Raw genomic sequence first — 20,849 nt, 5'->3', positions numbered from 1 at the left:
TAGGCTCCAGCATCCCCCTCGATCCTGAGTGCAGAATAAGTGGCAGAAGATGGATGGAAAATAAAAAATAAAAAATAAAAATAAGAATAAAATTAAGATTATAATTAAAATTAAAAATAATAAATAAACCTATAGGCTCCAGCACCCCCCACGACCCTGAGTGTAGGATAAGTGGCAGAAGATGGATGGAAAAATAAAAATAAAAATAAAAATAAAAATTGAGATAAAAATTGTAATTAAAATTATAATTAAAATTGAAATAGAAAATAGTAATAATAAAATTATAGACTCCAGCACCACCCACGACCCTGAGTGCAGGATAAGCGGCAGAAGATGGATGGAAAATAAAGATGAAAATAAAATAAAGATTAAAATTTAAATTTAAAATAATAATTATACTTATAGGCTCCATCATCCACCACAGCCCTGAGTGCAGGATAAGCGGGAGAAAACAGATGGATGGATGGATGGATGGATGGATGGATGGATGGATGGAAAATAAAAACAAAAATAAAATTAAGAATAAAAGTAGGCGCCAGCATCCCCTGCGACCCTGAGTGTAGGATAAGTGGCAGAAGATGGATGGATGGATGATGGATGGATGGATGGATGATAGACGACCAAAGAGCTTCATGGCAGGTGAGGCACTGACTACCATGAGGCAGGTTAACTACGTGCCTCACTTAGAGGCTTTTCGCAGGCGTTTTCTGATCGCTCAGCACAAGAAACTGATAACATACAGTTGTTGACATATTGGAAATGTAGTTCATCTACTAAAAGTCTTTAAACATTTTAACAGAGGCAGACATCCGGTCTTATTGCAGAGCATGCCAGCGGTCAGTTATCTACCTTGAGGCTCGACAGTCCGCAGCCTCACCGCACGTCTCTTCTCAGTATTTAAATAGCAAATGTGAAAGTTCAGCAATTTTGAATTAAAAAAAAACTTAAACTATTTAAGTTAAATGAAAAATACCTGATAAATATATCCATTTAATCCTTTTTTTAGGTTGATATTTTTTTCTTTACAAGATTGGGAGGTGAGGCACGGCATCTCCTGCCTCCTCTGGAGTTACTGCAGTAGTAGAAACAGCAGTTGTAGTAGTAGTAGTAGTAGTAGTAGTAGTAGTAGCAGAAGTATTGGTGTATTGTGCTGGCAGTCGTAGCTGTAGTGGAAGCAATTGTACTTGTAGTATTAGTGGTGGTTAAAGTATTGATGTATCAGTAGCTATAGTAGTAAAGCACTGGTAGTAGTTGTGTATTGCCATTTTGTAGTAGTAATAGTAGTAGTAGTAGTCGTAGTAGTAGTTGTTGTTGTTGTGGTGGCCATGGTTGTACTAGTAGTAGTGGTGGTATATTGTAGTGGCAGAAGTTGTGGTAGTAGCAGTACTAGTATTGGTGTATTGTAGGCCCAATAGTTGCAGTAGTAGTTGAAGCATTAAAAATAGTCGTGCCAGAGGTAGTATTAGTAGTATTTCTTAAAGTATTGTAAGTAAACAATAGCAGACACAGAACCCCAGACAGAAACATGTTACCTGGTTGATTTTATTGCCACGGAAACACCTGCCGGCCACAGATTCCAGAAACACGGAGAACATGGAGAACATGTTCATGGAGAACATGGAGAACGTGGACGCTGGGAGTTCGGGGGGGGGGGGGCGGGGTGTTAAAAGCACTTTGAGAATCCATAAACATTTATTTCTGCATTTCAGACTGAATCTATTATATCACTATTTACATTATACAAACTACATGTGCGTATAAACGTATACATTTATATACATTATTTATAGACGCTGGCCGACGTCAACTGGGCGGCGATTGGCGAGGAAGACGACATCATGGGATGAAGGGGGGGTTGTTACCCCCGGTTACCCCCGGTTACACCCCTCCGAACATGTGTATAGGTCCAAGGTACAACCGCACAAATGCATAGTTACTACATAGTTACTACATGGTTACTACATGTTATTACATGGTTACTACATGGTTACTACAGTTGTGATGAAGGGCGGCCATTTTTTTTACCTTTTTTTTTTTTTTAATTTTTTTTGTAATAACAACATGGTCACTTGAAACTAATTAGTCACAAAATCAATCAAACAAAATACAGATCGGGGAGGGGAGAGTGCTGATCGGGGGGGTCGCGTACTTGAAGTCACACTTGAGCGTTGCCATGGATACACCTTTAGGGCTTTTTTTTTCTTCTAGAACACAAGTTAGGTTGGTTAATATGACGTTTGGCTATTTATTTAAAAAAATAAAAATTAAAAAAGGGGGCGTGGCTCGGACTGAATCACACCAATCAGAACAGGAGGACCCCCCCCACCCCACGTGTGCTTACTGAAGAAAGTGCTAATGCTAATGCTAACGGCCTCCTCCGCGCGAAGAGACGGGCGCCAACTGGGAACCGTTTTTTCACGTCGTTTCCACGGCAACAGCGAACACATCTCACTACGTCACAGATAGATAGATCGATCGGTAGATAGATAGATCGATTGGTAGATAGATAGATAGATAGATAGATAGATAGATAGATAGATAGATAGATAGATAGATAGATAGATAGATAGATAGATAGATAGATAGATAGATAGATATTGGTCCTTGTCGAACAGGCTGATATTCGCTATAGTTTGCTGTTATTTGTTTATTTTTAAAAATAAAAATAAACATCTAGCTTATATCCTGCGGGAAGGTTCGGCCATATGTGCTTGTCAGGCTGTTCCGCACACACACACACACACACACACACACACACACACACACACACAAATACCAACTACATCAACAACAGCTTGAAATGAGTGGCAACAGCGTCCCCCAGTGGCCGGAGGCTGTAACTGCAGGTTAATAAAGGACTTCAATCATAATATGTTTTTAAAATATAATGTTTAAAATAAAGGACGTCCTTTAGAAAAGGGTTTTTTTTTCCCCGTCAGTGCGTATCGGGGCTCGCGCCACACCACGTCGTCGAGGGGGAGAGGTTTCAAAAAGACTCAAACACGATCCCACAGAAGAAAAGAGAGACACATGTTCATCCACAACATGAAACCCCGACGGGGGGGAACAATAATAATAACAATAACAAAAACAACGGGGACAACAATAGCGGCGGCGTTGCTTAGTGACCGCTGCTGCCCTGGTTGGTGCCGGAGGTCCAGTCGATGAGGATGAAGCTCAGACTCATGGTCATGAACAGGAAGCCCAGGCCTGCAAAACATGCAGCCTGATGGAGGGAGGAAAGAGAGGAAGAGCAGAAAAGGGAAGTATGTAATAACATGGCGATAACAACCTGTGTGTGTGTGTGTGTGTGTGTGTGTGTGCAAGGGTTCTTCTCACCAGGACTTTGGGCGGCGAGCGCATTGGCTCCTCCTCTTTGGGTACAATGCGGATGTAGAAGACGGCGGGGAAGATGAAGATGAGGCAGGGGGCCGAGGTGGCACCTGGAAGAGCAGAGCCGGTTAGCCGGTTCCGTCTCGGAGAACCCGTTCGGAACGAAACCCACGACCTTCTGGGCGTACCGATGATGCCGAAGATGCCCAGGATGTTCGGGGCGAAGATGACGAGAAGGTTGATGAAGGTGAGCAGCGTGAAGGCGATGGCGATGTGACGCGGCCAGCAGAAGGTTTTGTTGGGGAACGCCATCTGCTGGATGGCCCTCCGCACCTGCGGACGGCGGCGGCGTGGGGGAGGGGGGGAATCTCAGCCAACGCAAGGTTGGGCGTGGCGTTTGACATCTTGGTTACCACGGCGACTTACCGGGAAGAGCACGATGGGCACGGTGAGCGTGACGGCGGTCAGCACGGCCACGCGCACGCACAGGATCAGGCTATCGTACGGGTCGATGCGGCTGTAGGTGTGCAGAAGCTCCGCCTCCACCTCACCTGGGGAGAGGATTGGTCGTGAGACCCCGGAGGCGGGGCTTCTGTGGTTAACGCTAACTGCGCATGCGCACCGTAAATTAAGAAACAGGATGTGAAAGCGGAGTGTAGTTCTCATTCTGGCCACTAGAGGGAGCCAAACGCAATATTGTTTAAGTGCGTCTGTCTAATCAGAGGATGAGCAAAGTTTTTTTAAAGAAAAATAAAGAAAATGTGACAGCCATGGGGTGGATGCTGAGGGGGTGTGGCTTCGCATGCGCAGCTTAATTATAAAAACAAAAAAAAGAAAAGAAAAAAAGCTTGATGTGCACAGTGAGGTGTAATTCTCATTCTGGCCACTAGGGGCAGCAAAACGCCATAGTGTTTGTGCGTGTCCGTCTAATTTGAGCATGAATAAAATTAGAATTTTTAAGATAAATAAAAGAATGGGACAGCTATGGGTTGGGGGGCAGGGGGCGTGGCTTAGGTGGGTAACGCCAATTGCGCATGCCCACTTTAAATAAAAAAAAAGCCAAAGTGCAGGATGTGATAACAGAGTGTGATTCTCCTTCTGACCGCTAGGGGGAGCCAAACGCCGCGTTTGAGTGCATCTGTCTTAATCTGAGGATGAATAAAGTTTGTTTTTTCAAGAAAAAAAAGAAAATATGGGGCAGCATGGAGTGGGTGGGGGGGTGAGGGGGCGTGGCCTCACCATAAAAGGTGAGGTATCCGAACAGAGCAGCCAGGAAGTACATGCCGTACATGACCGCGATGGAGATGTTGGCCACATGCTGCATCTTTTTCTTGGTGGCACTGAAAAGTCAGAAAAAATAAAAAAAATAAAAGTATTGGCATGTGATGACACACACACACACACACACACACACGCGCGCACGCACACACACACACATACACACACAGTTATATTAATGCAGCCCTGACAGTATTTAGAAAAAAAAAAACAATCAGCATCAACATGCTACATCCCACACAAGCAGGTGCACAGGTGCGAGGCAGTGCACGTGAGGGGGGGGGGGGGGCAAAAAGCAGGGGTGCACGAGGCGGGGGGGGGGGCGGCCGGAACATACTTGCGAAGCTCGGTGTAGATAGGCAGGACCTCGGGGTGGCACACGAAGGCGAACGCCAAGATGGGGATGGTGTAGGCCGTCTGTAAGGGAATGAACGCCAACACGTTACCATGGATACGGCATGGATTCCAAGCGGACGGCGGCGTTCTTGCACCTACTTGGGAATTGAGGTTGGCCATTTTGGGTATGCAGGCGGGGTCGTCCTCCAACCCGGGAACGGCGCTGACGTTCACGCCGCCGGCCGTGACGTTAGCGGCGAAGTCCACAAAGGGACAGGGGATGTTGAACTTCTTGTAGATGACCTGCGTGTCGGAGAGAGAGAAGAGCGGCCTTAGACGGACACAAAGGAGGGAGAGAGCGAGCGAGCGAGGGAGGGATGCATGGATTACAGCTCCCATGTCCAAAAACTAGGTCAGGGGGGGAAACAGCCAGGCAGCAAAGCCTGGAGCTGTGCGAGCGGCGGGGAGCGGCGAGGAGCGGCGAATACTAAAGAGCCCGTGAGAACGCGTCACGGGACCGCGGCGGTTTTGCGTGAGAACGCCGTCGGGGGTGGGAGGGATTGGGGTGGGGGGGGGTGGGGGGGGGGGCACTCACCGAAATGAGGAAGAAAACCATGCAGCTCAGGGAAAAGCCACTGGCGTATCCGAGGTAACCTGGGCGAGAAGGACAAAACAGCCGTATGCCACAACCGGACTGATGCTAAGCTAAGTTAGCATGTGTGTGTTCACTCACCCAGCTGCTTCATGAGAGCCAGCGGCAGTATGATCGCCACGGAGACGATGATCACCAGGTAATTCCCGTTTATGTACCATTCGCTGTGATCCGATCGGGATCGATAACGCCGATGGTGAACAGGAGATGAGGCGAGATGGCCACACACACACACACACACACACACACACACACACACACGCACACACATTAGCGCTGGTGGAGTGGAACCCTGATCGTGTGTGTGTGTGTGTGTGTGCGAGCCGGCGATCAATCAGCAGCGTGTGCTCGGTGCCGACATACCGGCGGCTCGCTGACAAAAACCCCCGTCGGCCGGCGCAGATGTGCGCACACACACACACACACACACACACACACACACACACACACACACACACACACACACACAGGGAGCTCATTGATTCGTGCCGGGGTCACGCCACTGAACGCACCCACGCCATCGGGGACGCTTCCAAAAACACACCACGCCGTTCCATAGTACATCCATGTGTTATAACTGCATTATTACTACGCTATTATTGTGTTATTACTGCGTTATTACTGTGTTATTACTGTGTTATTACTGTGTTATTACAGTGTAAGAACTCGTGTAATAAGCCCTCCATTGCTGCCACTAATGGGTCGGCACATGGTGACATCGTGACGTTCACCCTTTGGTGCAGAAGGCGGTTTACGCGCCGGCGCCTGGATCCCCTCCCAGCAGGTTTGTTTATGTTTATTCCCTCAATCCAGCGGCGCGATAATCCAATCACAATAATCTGCGGGGGGAGGCTGTTGACCGTGCAGATAAAAAGGAGGGTTGTTTGCGGAGGTGGAGGTGCAGCTGCGGCGGCCGGAGATATCCCGCCGCCTCCGGCTGTGCCCCCCCCCACACACACACACACACACACACCAGGTCGTTTCCCACGCTGCGTGCAGGTGCGACCCAGATTAAGTTTCCACACGCCGTCACTTCCTGTTTGCATTCCCACAAGAAACGGCGGCGGGCGGCTACTCACCCCGCCGGGTTGTCCACCTTCAGGAAAGCCTGGATGACCAGCGGGAACTCGTACTTGACGATGTACAGGTAGCTGGACATGGCTGAGCGTGGGGTGGGGGGGGGGGACAGGAAATGACATCAGCGGGAGGAGAACCAATCAGACGGCGAGAACGCCGCGCGTGGACTCACCGCCGATGTTCTGCAGGGTGATGGCGATGCCGGCCGCCATCTTCCCCGGCGTTCCGAAGGCCCTGTAGCCGAGCTGCTCGTAAGCGCGGATACCTGGGTGACGCACAGAACAACACGGCCGTGAGCGCCGTCCTAATCCGCGCCGGATTAGGGTCGTAATCCCGCCACGACGGCGCTCGTACCCACGATTCCGGACGACTTGAGCAGCAGGTGGATGGAGTAGGAGGAGAGGACCGCCACCACCGTGAGGAGGAACCTGGAAGGAGGGCGGGATTATCGTCATGGTTACGACCACTTTCATAACCCCGTAATCTGAGCCGGGATGTATTTACACAGCTGGACAATGGAGGGGGGGGGATTCTTATATGCTGGGATTGTTACTCCAGCTGAAAGGAAGAAAAGGAGGGGGCTGCCCTGTCAGCGACCCCCCCCCCCCCCCCCCCCCCCGCACACACACACACACATCATCCGACACACACACACACACACACAAACACACACTCCAGATGGGTGATTTGAAAAGGCGCCGCTGGACGTGACGGATTGAGGAAAATCCCTCGTTAACAGTAATCTCTCCCCATTTTTGTTCTCCCTTCTTAAGACTCGCTGTTCTCCAGACACCGCACACACACACACGCACACACACACACACACACACACACACTTACACACTCGCCCGCACATCAGATCACCAGATTATTCTTGATTGCTGTGACAGCCGTAATCTCCTAGATCACATTTTGCTTTGGCTGCTGCAAGGATGAGAGCGTGCACGGAGCGTGCACGGAGCGCGCACGAGCATGTGCGAGCGTGCACGAGCGAGAGGTTCTTGAACTTTTCGACCCCCCCGAAAAAAAAACGAAGAATTTCATGAAACCTGCAGGTTTTGGCAGTAACACACTGCTAATTACGGTGATCTCTCATTTTTGGTTGCTCAGTTTTCCAGCATTTAAGGTATTTTTTCCTTTCTTTTTATTTCTTGGGAAGATTTAATTTAGCAAATTTGGATTTGATTATTATTATTGTTAAGATTAAACAATTAAATTTGATTATTTAGAAAATAAACAATTTGATCGTTTTTTAACAAATTAAATTTGATTATTTTTAAACACTTTGACTGTTTTAAAAAAAAAAAATTTGGTAATTTTTTAAAACAATTTCATTATTGTAAACAATTAAATTTGACAATTTTTAAACAATTCGATTATTTTTAAACAATTGAATTTGATTTTTTTTAAACAATTTGATTATTCTGAAACAATAAAATTTGATTTTTTTTAAACAATTTGATTATTTTTAAACAATTAGATTTGATTATTTTTGAACAATTTGATTATTTTGAAACAATTAAATTTGATTATTTTTTTAAACAATTTGATTATCTTTAAACAATTCAATTTGATCATTTTTTTTAAACAATTTCATTTTTTTTAAACAATTAAATTTGATTAGTTTAAACAACTTCATTATTTTTAAACAATTCGATTACTTTTAAACAATTACATTTGATTATTTCAAACAATTTGATTGTTTTTAAACGATTTGATTTGATTCTTTTTAATATAATTTGATTCTTTTTAAACAATTCAATTTGATTCTTTTCAAAAAATTTGACTATCTTTAAGCAATTTGATTATTTTTAAACAATTAAAATTAACACACACTTTGGAGTGATTTCACTCTGTGTGTGTGTGTGTGTGTGTGTGTGAACGGGCCTCCTCCGACCCGCCCCCATCCGACTTTGGCCGGTTTTCTTTCTGTTTGTTTGTTTTGCTTTCCTTTCGCGGCTGCTGGGCCGGCTCCAGGTGGGTTAGTCAGCCGAGCGGCGGCGGCGGCGGCGGCGGCGGCAGCGGGGCGGAGGACGGGCGCGTTGACCGCTGACACACTCGAAGTTGCTTTGCACGCCGCCGCCGCCCTGCTGGCCCTGTGAGGCCCCGGCGCCAGGAAAACATTTTTGCAAATATTATTAAAGGGGAAACAGGATATTACACAGGGGGGTAATAAGCATAATAAACAAGCCAGCAACAGAAACCCCTTTTAAAACCCTCTTATATACTCAATAATCCTCAAAATTCCAATTTCCTGCACGTTCGGAGGCGATCGAAGGCGTTATTACAATGTAATTACGCGTCGGAGTGCACGTGTCCCTGAACGCAACGCCTGATAGGAAAAGAGCGAAGAGAAGCGGCGGCGTCTCGGAATATGAGGCTTTCCGTTCGACCCGCAATCGTGTTTCGGCGTTTTCCGATAAGGTGACGTTGGTCCGCCGATTGGTTTGACGTCCCTGGAGATCCGCGGAGGATCACGGTTAGAAATTTGTTATTTGGAGCCAATCACAGCTGGCGGCGGGGGAAGAGGCGGGGCTTAATCCGCAGCTGTCGCCTGGAGACGACCCAGGCTGGAGAACACGGGGAGAACCCAGGCTGGAGAACCTAGAGAGGATGTGGTCGTGAAGACCGCCCCGAAGGCTAAGCTCCGCCCCTTCAGGGCGCTAAAGGCGAGCGCCATCGGGATTATCGGGTTAGTCTTCCACGGGACGGACCATTCTGCTCATGCGCAGGGTTCGCCTGGGGCTACAACTCCCCTCCCTTTGGGGGGTGGATGTGGAGAGCGACAATATGATTGACAGGTGATCCATCCAGGTGAAGCCCCGCCTCTTCCACCTTCAAGCCCCCATCACACACACACATACACACACACACACCAACGCTAATGGCTGATGTTGTACATGGACGGTTTAGTTGTAAATTACGGTACAAGCTATCAATCACAAAGCTAGCTGTCAATCACAGGGCTAGTTGTCAATCACATGGGTCAACTGTCAATCACAGGGCTAGCTGTCAATCACATGGGTCAACTGTCAATCACAGGGCTAGCTGTCAATCACAGGGACCAGCTGTCATTCACAGGGGCGAGCTGTCAATCACATGGGTCAGCTGTCAATCACATGGGTCAGCTGTCAATCACATGGGTCAACTGTCAATCACAGGGCTAGCTGTCAATCACAGGGGCCAGCTGTAAATTACGGCACTAGCTATCAATCACAGGCGCAGCTGTCAATCACAGGGCGAGTTGCCAATCACAGGCGCAGCTGTCAATCACAGGATCAGATGTCAATCACAGGATCAGATGTCAATCACATGGGTCAGCTGTCAATCACAGAGGAATCCAAGAATTCAGTGACCTACAGGCTGATTTTGGACTCAAGATGGACAACCGTGTTCTCCATGGAGGGAGAACGTGAAAACAGACACACACACACACACACACACACTGAGCGGGCGGCAGTTAGCTTACAGGAAGAGGACGACCCCGGTGTTGGCCATGGCATACGCAAGTCCCAGAATTCCACTTCCCATGATGGCGTTGCCCAGGTTGAAGACGGACATCCCGAAGGAGGTCTTCCCTTCGAACTGGACACACACACACACACACACACACACACACACAGGTGGGAGAATGAACACATTAGCTATGCTAGCATGGCTAGAAAAGCATGCAGACCCTTGTTGACAAGACGGCCTTACGTCCGTGAACCGCGTGGTCTTCTTGCCTTCCGCTCCCGAGGAGAACTCCTGGCTCTCCGGCAGGCCGGCCTCGGCGTTCTCCGCCCTGCGGGGACACGGCGGCGTCTCGGCGTCAGCGGCGGCACCACAACACACACACACACAACATAAATATAATCTCCATCAGGAGGCGCTCTCACTTTTCACCATCGGCCGCCGGCGGCGTCTTGCCCGGCGACGTGGCGTCCTCCCCGGGCTCGTGCCCCTTCCCGTTGGGGATGGCGTTGACCTCGGCGGGGGCGGCGTCCGCCGTCTCGGCAGGGCTGCCCTCGCTCATGTCTGACGCTAAGCTAGCTGGAGGACGACCAGTGCGGGGGGGGGGGGAGGGGCGGGGGCGGGGCTAGAGGAGGAGGAGGAGGAGGAGGAGGGGAGGGGGCGACTGGATTATTGATTTCCTTCCAGGGATCTGCGGGAGGAAAGGAGTTGAAACGTTAAATCGGCGATACCGGATCGGACGGTCGCCGGCGCCTAATTGACACGTCAAGTGTGAAAGGGGTGTGTGTGACACACTGGGCTTCCTGTGTGTCCCGCTGGGCCTGCGGGAAGGCCCGGCCAACAACAACGACAATAAAAAAAGCCCGCCGTGACACAGGTCTCCTGGATGATGTGGACGCTGGCCGGCTCTGAATGATCTCAGACAGCAGTGAGGACTGTACTGGAGATCCTGCTGGAAGGAGACGGCGTGGGAGGGGGTGGAAGGGGAGGGGGGGGCAAATAAAGAGAAACCAGCTCGAACCAGATAGGAACCAGCTCCAGGCATTTTCTGCTTGTTTGTTGCCAGCGACAATGCTCGCCGCTCCTCGGCAACTACCCCCCCCCCGGGGGGGCCCCGCTCGGCCCCGGGCCCCTTCCGCCTCGCACGTCCGGCCCTGCCATTTTTTTTTTTTTTTTTTATTCCCCTTGTCTTTCTTTTAAACGCACGGGAATTCAACGCGCGGCGTCACGCATCACCCCTGACACTCCCTTGAACCTGCGCAACGGCGAGCTCTCCCGTCGCCGCCGCCAGGCCTCTCCGTGCCTCCGGGCAACGTGGACGGGCAGCAAAGCACAGAGCACAATGGCACATGTTGTGCGGTTTCCTGGGAACGGGTCCGGGGGGAACACTGGCGCCATTGTGCCCGGCATCATTATACCGTCGAGGCCCCCTTGGCCGCGGCTCGCTGGGCCACTCGAGGGGCTGAAAAGGTATTTCACCCGGGGTCTAATTGAAAAGACGCCACCTTGGATTGGCCGAAGCGCCGTTATCCTTTATCCGGGCGCAGTTGTAGCGGAGTTGCTGACGGCAGCGGCGGCGGCGGCGCTCCCGGGACGACAAATCGCGGCACAGAACGGCGCTGCCACTCAGAGGGGCAACAAATCCAGGAGAGGCGGAGCTACTTGATGGGACGGGGGGTTTATGGAAGGTCCGGGGCGTCACGGCGACGAGCTGATCTGATGGGTTACCATGGAAACCTCCCGTTTCTCTTTAATAAGAATGGATTTGATCCCGGCGGGTCACATGGTCAACGCCGCCGCCGCCGCCGCCACACGGACTGCGTGCACGGGGTCACGCGAAACTCGACCACTCGACATGAGAACTTTGATCAGATGAAACCATCTGTTGGGGTCATTGTCCGAGCTGCACGCAGGGCAGGGGGGGAGGAGCCAATCACAGCGCACGCTGGGGCGAGAGGCGGGGCTTCACCTGGATGGGTCACCTGTCAATCATACAGGGACATCCCATCATGAGGCCTTGCATGAACCTGCCGACCCTGCAGGAGAACATGGAGAACCAACACGGAGAAGCTGAGATCTTCATGTCGGCCCCCGAATATGTCACCCCCCCCCCTTGGAGGCGGAGCTTAGGTCACATGATCACCAAACAATAGCACTTTCACGCTTTCACGAGTGGAAGAACAGGACCGGAACTCGTTTCTGTGGCAACCACGGAAGCCGGGATAAATCAATCCCGAGTTTGATCCGTGTGTAATTCCGGTTTATAATCCGGTAATCAGCGGCCGCTAATCCTCCTGCCGCCGGGGTGTCATTTTTCACTCTTAATCTGAAGAGCGTGATGAAGATGGCGGAACGCTCCTCCTCGCCATCTCCTGTCCGTCATCTGTCCGCCGATTTTTCACACAGATTTTTCACACAGATTAAGAGATTAGCAGCTTCGGCGGGCTGATCGAACCCCGCGGAGGCGTTTTACATCCGGGGCCGCCGAGACCGTCTGCAACGCCGCGATGCGTTCAAGTGCACATGCCAGGGTGTCAGCGAAGACAGCGGACGCCCCGGAGGCCACGATGAACCACGTGCACGCCGTGGTCCACGCCGTTCTCCATGATCTCCAATCCAAACACCGTCAGATGTCAATCTGACGATGTTTGGATGACAGATGTGAGATGATTGACAGGTTTGCTTCCGGATCGAAGCCCCGCCTCTCTCCATAGCGAGAGCCAATCACAGCTCACTGCTGCTTTAAATCTACATCAGTTTCCATCGGTCAGCATGAAGGTCTTCTTCTGGAGGGTCACGGGGGGTGTGTGTGTGTGTGTGTGTGTGTTTGCTGCATTCACCCCCCCGTCGTGTCTGGAAAAAGGAACGGCGTGCGCGGGATCGCCAGCCCCCGATGACTCACGATGATTTATTTATAGAAACACACAACCGTTCCTGTCACTTTGGCTCAGACGTTAAACCGGACCCCCCCCCCCCCCCCCTCCGACTGCATCATCAAACAGGAAGGTGTGTGTGTGTGTGTGTGTGTGTGTGTTCCCTCCAGGTGTCCTTCCAAGTTCTCAGTCCGAAAAACTGAGAGGGCGATCGTTCGGACGTCCACCGGATGATTGACAGCTGAGCCGTCCCGCTTAAGCCCCGCCCCCTGACGCAGCTCCGGAATAAGCATCTCTGCGGAAAAAATTCCAACGCCGCGTCTGTTTCCTCCCGCGGTCCCTGAACGCATCGCGAAAGAAACCAAAGAAAATCAAACATGGCGGCAGGAAGTAACGCGCCAATTCCGCTTTGCGGGGATTTTCGGAAACGGGAAGATGGCGACCAGAGGACACGCCCCTTCCACCACCCAGGAGGAAACCATACTGCAGTATATTGTCCGGAACAATAGGCGAAGGATGCGACCGGATGCATAATGATGCGTCTGTCCTGCTGGCGGCGGCGGCGGCGGCGGCGGCGGCGCGGCGTGCCACCCTCGCCCTGGCGCCTGACTCGCCGCCATGCTTCTGTCACCCCTCCGGGTCACACGGGCGCAGAAACAGGGAAGTGCATCACGGGGTGGGAATGTGACCCAGGTGTGTGTGTGTGTGTGTGTGTGTGTGTGTGGTCACCGCCATGGACCTCACACTGCTGACTGTCACATGCCGCCACCGCCGCCGCCTGCAAGTCCAAATCCGAACCCACTGACTCGGAACCGGCCCGCTAAGCAGATCAGAGCGAGGCTTAGGGTGTCAAGTCCCCGACAGAACCGGGTATTACTGCAGTACGACGGCGAGGACACACCAGTACGCACGCAAACGTAGTAAAAAGCTGAAAGAAATACTTGGAAAGGTTGGAAGTCAGCAGATTAAAGGTGCTGAGCTGCACGCCCCCTAGTGGCGGGTCCCGGAATTACACCCAGCGGGATCGGGTGTATTGATCGACTGACCGGCTGTACTGATCGGGCGTATTGATCGGGATCGGACGTCGGCGGGTTTCTTTAGGAGTACGACTCGCTGCGCGGCATCCCATAATTTCCACACCATCCGGGTGGCATTATTCGTCCTCTACACGGCGAGGACGTGGACATCTGCCTGAGCTACATCTCCATCTACACCTCCAAATCCACCTTCCCCTTGACTCCACCTCCACCTCTCGCTAGCTTCGTCTCTAATTCTTTCACCTTCTACAACAGTGTGTTGTCTCCTACCAGATAAAAAAAGCCTGTGTGTGTGTGTGTGTGTGTGTGAGAGGATGGGTCACATGACTAGGAGGCTGGACCCTCACTAGTAGTAGCAGCTGTTGGAGAAGCTGAGATGTCCAGAAGCCACCTGGCCAGTGTGAAGGTGGTTTTTTTTTTTTTGGCAGGTTCTTCATCGGTTCCTCAGAGGAGAACCAGGAGGATCTCTGGGTGGCAATCAACTCAGTGGAGATGACATTGTGAATGAAGTTTAGAAGAAGATGGTGCAGGAAATTGTCTAAATGATATTGAAGAAAATGACATTGAAATTCTCAAAATCACAGGAAGGGTGAGGGGAGGGACACACACACACACACACACACACACACACACACAGGTGCGTGCACACACACACACATTCCATGTCAAAACGATGAGGAGCAATAATAGTACAGGAGGAGAGTACATCGGAAGTGTTTTGAGAAAAAAAAACGAGTAAAAAAAATAATCTGGATAAAATTAGAAAAAAAAAAGGTGGATTAAAAATAATCTCTTGTGTGTGTGTGTGTATGTGTGTGTGTGTGTGGTGTGTGTGTGTGTGTGTGTGTGTGTGAGGCGGTCGTGCTGCTGCAGGAGGATGAGTCAGACGGATGTGAAAAGATCCCGTTCGTCTCCGCGGCGAATGACGGGATTAGCCGCCTCTCATCCGGCCCGCCGGACGCCAACGCCGCGTCAAGACGCGCCGCTAGCGGCTCCTGCCTCGGAGACCCGTTAGCGCAATTAGCGCACGTTGGGGAATAAAACATCCGGCAAGACGAGAGCAGCCGGTTTGCACTCAGGTGGAAACAGCACCTGGGATTACCTTGGTAATCCAGCTGATTTGAGTACCTGCCCTCTGCGACTTGTACCGCGACCGGCCCCGGTACTGCTTCTGACACTTACTATCGCTGGTGCTGGTACTGCTACTGGTATGGGTACTGGTAGTAGTACTGTTACTTGTTCTCTTATTGGTAGTCTCACTGTTACTGGCACTTGTTCTGCTCCTCCTACCGTTACTGTTACTGCGACTTTTACTGGTACTGTGACTCCTACTGGTACTGCTTTTGGTGCTCTTACTGGTACTGTGACTCCTACTGGTACTGTCACTCTTACTGGTACAAGTACTGTTACTGATACTAGTATGGGCACTGCTACAGGCACAAGTACGGTTCTCACGGCAACTACTGTTATTGGTACTTGTATTCCGAGTGGCGCAAGAAGTGTTGCTGGTACCATTATGGGTACTGTTAGTGGTACAAGTATGGTTACTTGCACTGCTACTGTTATTGGTACGCTTGCTGTTGCTGATATTGACACTGTCACACAGGTACTCGTGTCATTGGTACTTTTCAGGGTACTGTTATGATTACTGTTACTATCAGTAGTACTCTTCCTACTACTGTACTGGTACTTGAACCAATATGGGTCCCCTCATTGGTACAAGTATGGTGACTTGTACTGCTCCTGTTACGGCTACTTTTGCCGTTGCTCTCACGAAGACCGATACTATCACACCGGTACTGGTAGTGCAGTTCCTGCTACTATTACGGGTACTGTTAGTGGTACAAGTATGGTTACTTGCACTGCTACTGTTATTGGTACCCTTGCTGTTGCTGATATTGACACTGCCAAACTTACAGGTACTCGTGTCACTGGTACTTTTAAGGGTACTGTTATGGTCACTCTTACTCTTACGATGAGTGGTACTCTTCCTGCTACTGTACTGGTACTTGAACCAATATGGGTCCCTTCATTGGTACAAGTATGGTGACTTGTACTGCTCCTGATACGGCTACTCTTCCCGTTACTCTCACAAAGACCGATACTATCACTCCGGTACTAGTGGTACTGTTCCTGCTACTATTATGGGTACTGTTAGTGGTACCCTTCCTGCTACAGTTATTCTTAGTGGTTCGAGCACTGTTACTGGACGTATTATGGGTACCTCACTGGTACTAGTACGGGGACTTGTACTGTTACGGCTGTTACTGTCACAGATAATGATACTATCACTCTGGTAGTAGTAGTAGTAGTAGTAGTACTGCTATTGGTACTATTATGGGTACAGGAGGAGACACCTGTGGCTGCACCCGGACCCCAATGAGGACGACAACTCCTCGCGAAGCACTGTGTCATCGCGAGATCTCGGGAGAGCGACGTGATTTCAAAACGGTTAGGATGGTGAAAACCGCCAAGTTCGAGTCCCGCGTCCTCGCGGCGCGCGTGCACGTGCGCGCGACCCCCCACGCCAACGCACGCATCCTACCGATTCCGCGACGGCGCAGAAATATGAAGAAGCAATGCAAATATAATGGAAACAATATCCAACGATATCTCGACGTGCACGGGAACCGGAGCCTTACCGGGGAGGAAGTGCCGGTGACCCTCCGCCGACTCCGCGTGCCTCCGCTCGCGCCGTCCGCCTCAATGTCATGTGGCTCCCGCTGAATTGTTCTCCTAATCTTCTCCGAAGGGGAGGAGGATGAAGAGGAGGAGGCGGGCTGGAGGTTGCGGGGGTTGGGATGCGCGGTCCCGCCTCCTTCACGCACAGTCCCGCAATCACATCGATTGGCTGTGCGGGAGCGCGCGCGACGGTCCGACGTGAACCGAAAAAAAAAAAAAAAAAAAAAAAAAAAAAAAAAAAGGTGAACTGGTGGGAGCGCTCTCTCTCTCACTCCAATAAAAATAATTTTAAAAAAATAAATAAAAATTAAAATTAAACATTAAAAAAAAAAAAAAAAAAAAAAGCGGGGCTCACGCGGACCCGTCGGGCAGCGCCGTCCAATCGGAGCGGACCTCGTGCCGCCGCACACGCGCGTGCGTGAGTGCGTGCGTGTGCACCATTTCTAGGTCACCGGTATGTCGCTATTTTTTATGTCACGGCGCTCCGGGGGTCTCTCTCTCTCTCTCTCTCTCTCTATCTTTCTCTCTGTCTCTCCATCCCTCACGCACCTGCAACGTCACCCCACCCCCACGCGTGTTTTATCCGGAGGATGTTGTCGTGACGTCACCGACCCTTATTTGGACACATAAACAAACAAACATATCATCGCCCGAACCAGGAAACAACAAAAAAAAAAATGCTAATCCTTCACCTCCCCTTCTCCTCTGCAGCTATGCGTGCTCGTACGTGCATGCGTGCGTGCGTGCGTGCGTGCATGTGTGTGCGTTCAGCTGATCTTCTCGTCCCCGGACAGATGTGTTTAATTCTGGTTTAATTTCTCAGCCGTGTTTCCGTGGGGTTTAGGAGGCGTCCACTAATGAGCGGTGGGTGGAGGCCGGAGGAGGGGAGGACGAAGGACATCTGGCATCTGCATTTTTATTCAACTGCATTCTCCTCGTCCCTCAAACGCATCACCTCCGGAGGTCGGTCACCTGCGGGCCCTGGGGCGCTTTGGGTTTTTATTCAAGTTGTTTTCGCTTGTGGCGGTGGGTTGAAATATCCCCGTGGCAACCGTCCCCTTATAGCACATGCTGTTCTGCCGCTGGCGCGGGTGAAAAGCGTAATGGGCCGTTCCCATAGCGACGGGTGGAATGACGGTGTCGGCGGCGTGAACGGGACGAGACGTTCGAGGCCGTCCGTCCCGCCGGCGCGTCATGCTTGAAGACTCCACCGTCTCGTCTGGCGGAGGAATAAATCCCACACAAAAAGATCCTTTCAGGAGGAAAAGGAGCTTCTTCCCGGCGCAGACAGAGGGGCTGTTTCATTAACCGGAGCCCGTCGCCCTAACCTTTGACCCCGTGTTGATCCAGAAGGATCCACACGGAGGGTCAGAGCGCTAATGCTAACGCTAGCAATCCCGCAGCAGGTTGTTATTGAGGTGGTTCATCTAAACGCGGCTGGTGCAGAAGGTCCCCGGTTGAATTCCCGCGGAAATATGAATGAGAGGGTGAATTCTTGCATGTTTCTACGATGCATAAATGAAATGGTGAATGGTTGCGTTCCTATTTGACGTGTGAATGAGAGGGTGACTGCACATCTGCATAATACATGAGTGAAAGAATGAATGCTGGTCTATTTATGAAGACTTGTTCTAACATGTAAACCACCAGGTGTGACATCCATAAACGCCTTTGGGTCTTCTGGCTGTGGGTACCCTGGTTAGACGGCTCTCCGGGACCTTCTTCTAGGGTGAGATGGTGGAACACACCACGATGAACTCTCACCTACATGACACAGACCTTGTGTGTCTGCAGGCATAACAACGAAACCCTTCACCAGAAGGTGATGTTCGGTGGTTCACCGAGCCGGCAGAGCAGGAAGGCACAAGCCTCACGTCACCACATCGTCAGCAAAGCGGTGCATTTCTCAAGACAATGAGCTCTTGTAGTTTTCTGAGGTGGACCTGGGATGGGTGAGGGGTCAAATGTAGACTACGACTTATTCTTCTTCGGGCTTCTCCATCCAACCCTCTCCTCTGGATCCTCCTCTCTCACACCAACTAACATCCTGTCTTCTTTCCAATCCATCCATGAACCTCCTCTCTGCTCTTCATCCAGATCTTCACCATCCCTCCTTTGTCCACATCCAAACCATTTTATCTCCAGAACATCTAACATGTGCCGTCCCCAGCCTGATCCTCTCTACTCTCCTCGCTCCACATCTTCACCTCTGCTTTAGACCACCAGCAGGGGCGGGAGGTCCGGTCCAGGATCTTGGACGAGGACCCATTACCCATCATTAGGTCGAGCATTGAGAAGAGATCTCCTCACAGACCACTACACTCATTCAGATGGTCTCAGCTGTGCCCGAGGCTCATTAAGGTCGATAACCCGGTGCAGCCACCGTGTGGCGATGTTCACGCCGTGTGGAGGGCCGTAATCGTGTTTACACCCCGCTGTTATGCAACTACCTGAAGGCCGGCCATGCGGTTGGTGCAGGACCGCCATGGCGTTCCAGTTCTGCCGTTTTATAGCTCGCTGTCGCTTCGATTTTCCGCGCGGCCGCTGCACCCGAACAGCACCGGAGCCTCTCGGAGGGACGAGATGGCCTGGCGGCGGCGGCGGCGGCGGCGGCGGCGTTGGCGTGGGCCAAGCCGCAAACCCCACAGGAGGATCACAGGGGAAGCGGCACTCTTTTTCTGTGGAGCTTTTTAATGCGAGAACACGAAGACCAGGGATCACACTATAGCAGGCCGGTGTGTGTGTGTGTGTGTGTGTGTGTGTGCATGTGTGTGATCTGTGTTTTCGGAGGCGGTTATCTATAGGACACATCTGTCATGAAAGGAGGGGGGTGTTTGTTGTTCTCGCCGGACTTCAATCATCTTTCCACAGAAGAAGTTCATGAGGTGTCCCCTCTCCTGTGCACACAAACACTCTGTGGCGCCACCTGCCCAACTCCCACCCTCCCACCATCAAAGACTATAGTACACACACACACACACACATAAATAAAACACCGCGGGACAGAAAAAAATCCTGAGCATTATTCCTCACGGCGGGAGGAATTCCCCGAAAATGCGGCCTCCGGGGGCCCGGACGGGGAAAAGGGAGGTCAGAAGTCGTGGCAAAGGGAAAAAAAAAATGAAATTAAAATCAAAAGCTAAAACGCGCCACTCTGCCGCAATTATTAAATATTCTAAATATGGCGGACATATGACAAACTTGCTATAAATGTGTCATTATCTGTGTTATTACACACATCCGGTCAATTTTGGGTGCATTTGCATGCATATTTGATAAATTCACAAAAAAATACGAAACGAACTCTCCGATGTCTAAGGGCCTAGGAATTACAGGGTGAATAGATGTAAGATAAGATAGTATTTTATTGATCCCCATAAGGGAGATTCGTTTGCGACGTGAATGAGCGGGTGAATGGTTGCATGTCCGACAGCTGGGATGCGCCCACATGACCCTGAGTGCAGGATAAATTGTATTTTTAATTAATTACTGAATAATTGATGTAAAAACAGTAGCCCCCTCGCCCCGCCTGTGCTTTTTAATTAGTGCTAAATGATGCGTTCAAAGTCACTGTTAATGATTCATTCATTTGTTTGCACGGGCTGAGATTCAGCGCCTTACCTCGCCCGTCGCCATGACGACAGCGGGAATGAGTTTTATTGGTCATTTTAATCACCCAATAAAAATATGACATTGCCCCCTAGTGGTGGAAAGAAATAATCGAGCTATTTTATGAAAAGGAGAATCGCAGCGAAAGAAGTTGAAGTTTAGTCTCTCGAATCTGCAACCAACTGTCAATCACAGGTTTCATGTACTTTTATCACGTATTATGCAAAAAGTTCTTCTCAGAGTACAAGACAAGTAGCTGTTCCCCATTTCCACAGCTGTACGTGACAAGATTTGAGAGCTATGGACTTTGGTTCTCCAGTCCTGAACGCATGGAAGTCTTGGTGTTAACCCAGGCAGATGGTAGGACTGGCCGTCATGAGGAACAGATGATCATATGCAGTCTGACTGGATTTTAAACGTGCAGAGAAGTTGTGTGGAGAAGTTATGTGCCCTCCAAACCCACAGCCAATCACCTGCCTCCGTCTAACCTAGACAGCCAATCACTCGCCTCCATCTAAC

General features: G+C 50.5%; 1 protein-coding gene across 1 annotated transcript; it reads right to left on the bottom strand.

Annotated features, from left to right (window-relative positions):
• Positions 1-1,524: 1,524 nt before the first annotated feature.
• On the bottom strand, positions 1,525-16,970 carry LOC147222003 (sodium-coupled neutral amino acid transporter 3-like). The gene is made up of 16 exons (XM_086167751.1): positions 16,682-16,970; positions 10,555-10,820; positions 10,376-10,460; positions 10,146-10,261; positions 7,031-7,104; positions 6,849-6,941; positions 6,679-6,760; positions 5,681-5,763; positions 5,543-5,601; positions 5,107-5,250; positions 4,949-5,028; positions 4,573-4,673; positions 3,760-3,884; positions 3,522-3,666; positions 3,340-3,443; positions 1,525-3,226 (listed from the first exon to the last, which is right to left on the bottom strand). The coding sequence occupies exons 2-16, from the start codon at positions 10,689-10,691 to the stop codon at positions 3,122-3,124; spliced, it is 1,533 nt and encodes a 510-aa protein (XP_086023877.1). The 5' UTR covers positions 10,692-10,820; positions 16,682-16,970; the 3' UTR covers positions 1,525-3,121.
• Between the last annotated feature and the right edge of the window lie 3,879 nt (positions 16,971-20,849).

The sequence above is a fragment of the Fistularia commersonii genome, chromosome 21 (genome assembly GCF_037954325.1).
Source record: "Fistularia commersonii isolate RoL2024-O1a breed Wild chromosome 21, RoL_Fcom_v1.0, whole genome shotgun sequence".
NCBI classification, from domain to species: Eukaryota; Metazoa; Chordata; class Actinopteri; order Syngnathiformes; family Fistulariidae; genus Fistularia; species Fistularia commersonii.
The sequence above is the reverse complement of the archived record's forward strand: the minus strand, read 5'-3'. Positions and strand labels throughout refer to the sequence as shown.

Excerpts from the sequence above, each read along its gene's own strand:
- LOC147222003 (XM_086167751.1), bottom strand. The coding sequence starts at position 10,691 with ATGAGCGAGGGCAGCCCTGCCGAGACGGCGGACGCCGCCCCCGCCGAG. Across the intron at positions 10,461-10,554 it reads CCGGCGGCCGATGGTGAAAA|GGCGGAGAACGCCGAGGCCG; the intron begins GTGAGAGCGCCT and ends GTGTCCCCGCAG. Across the intron at positions 6,942-7,030 it reads CAAGTCGTCCGGAATCGTGG|GTATCCGCGCTTACGAGCAG; the intron begins GTACGAGCGCCG and ends TGCGTCACCCAG.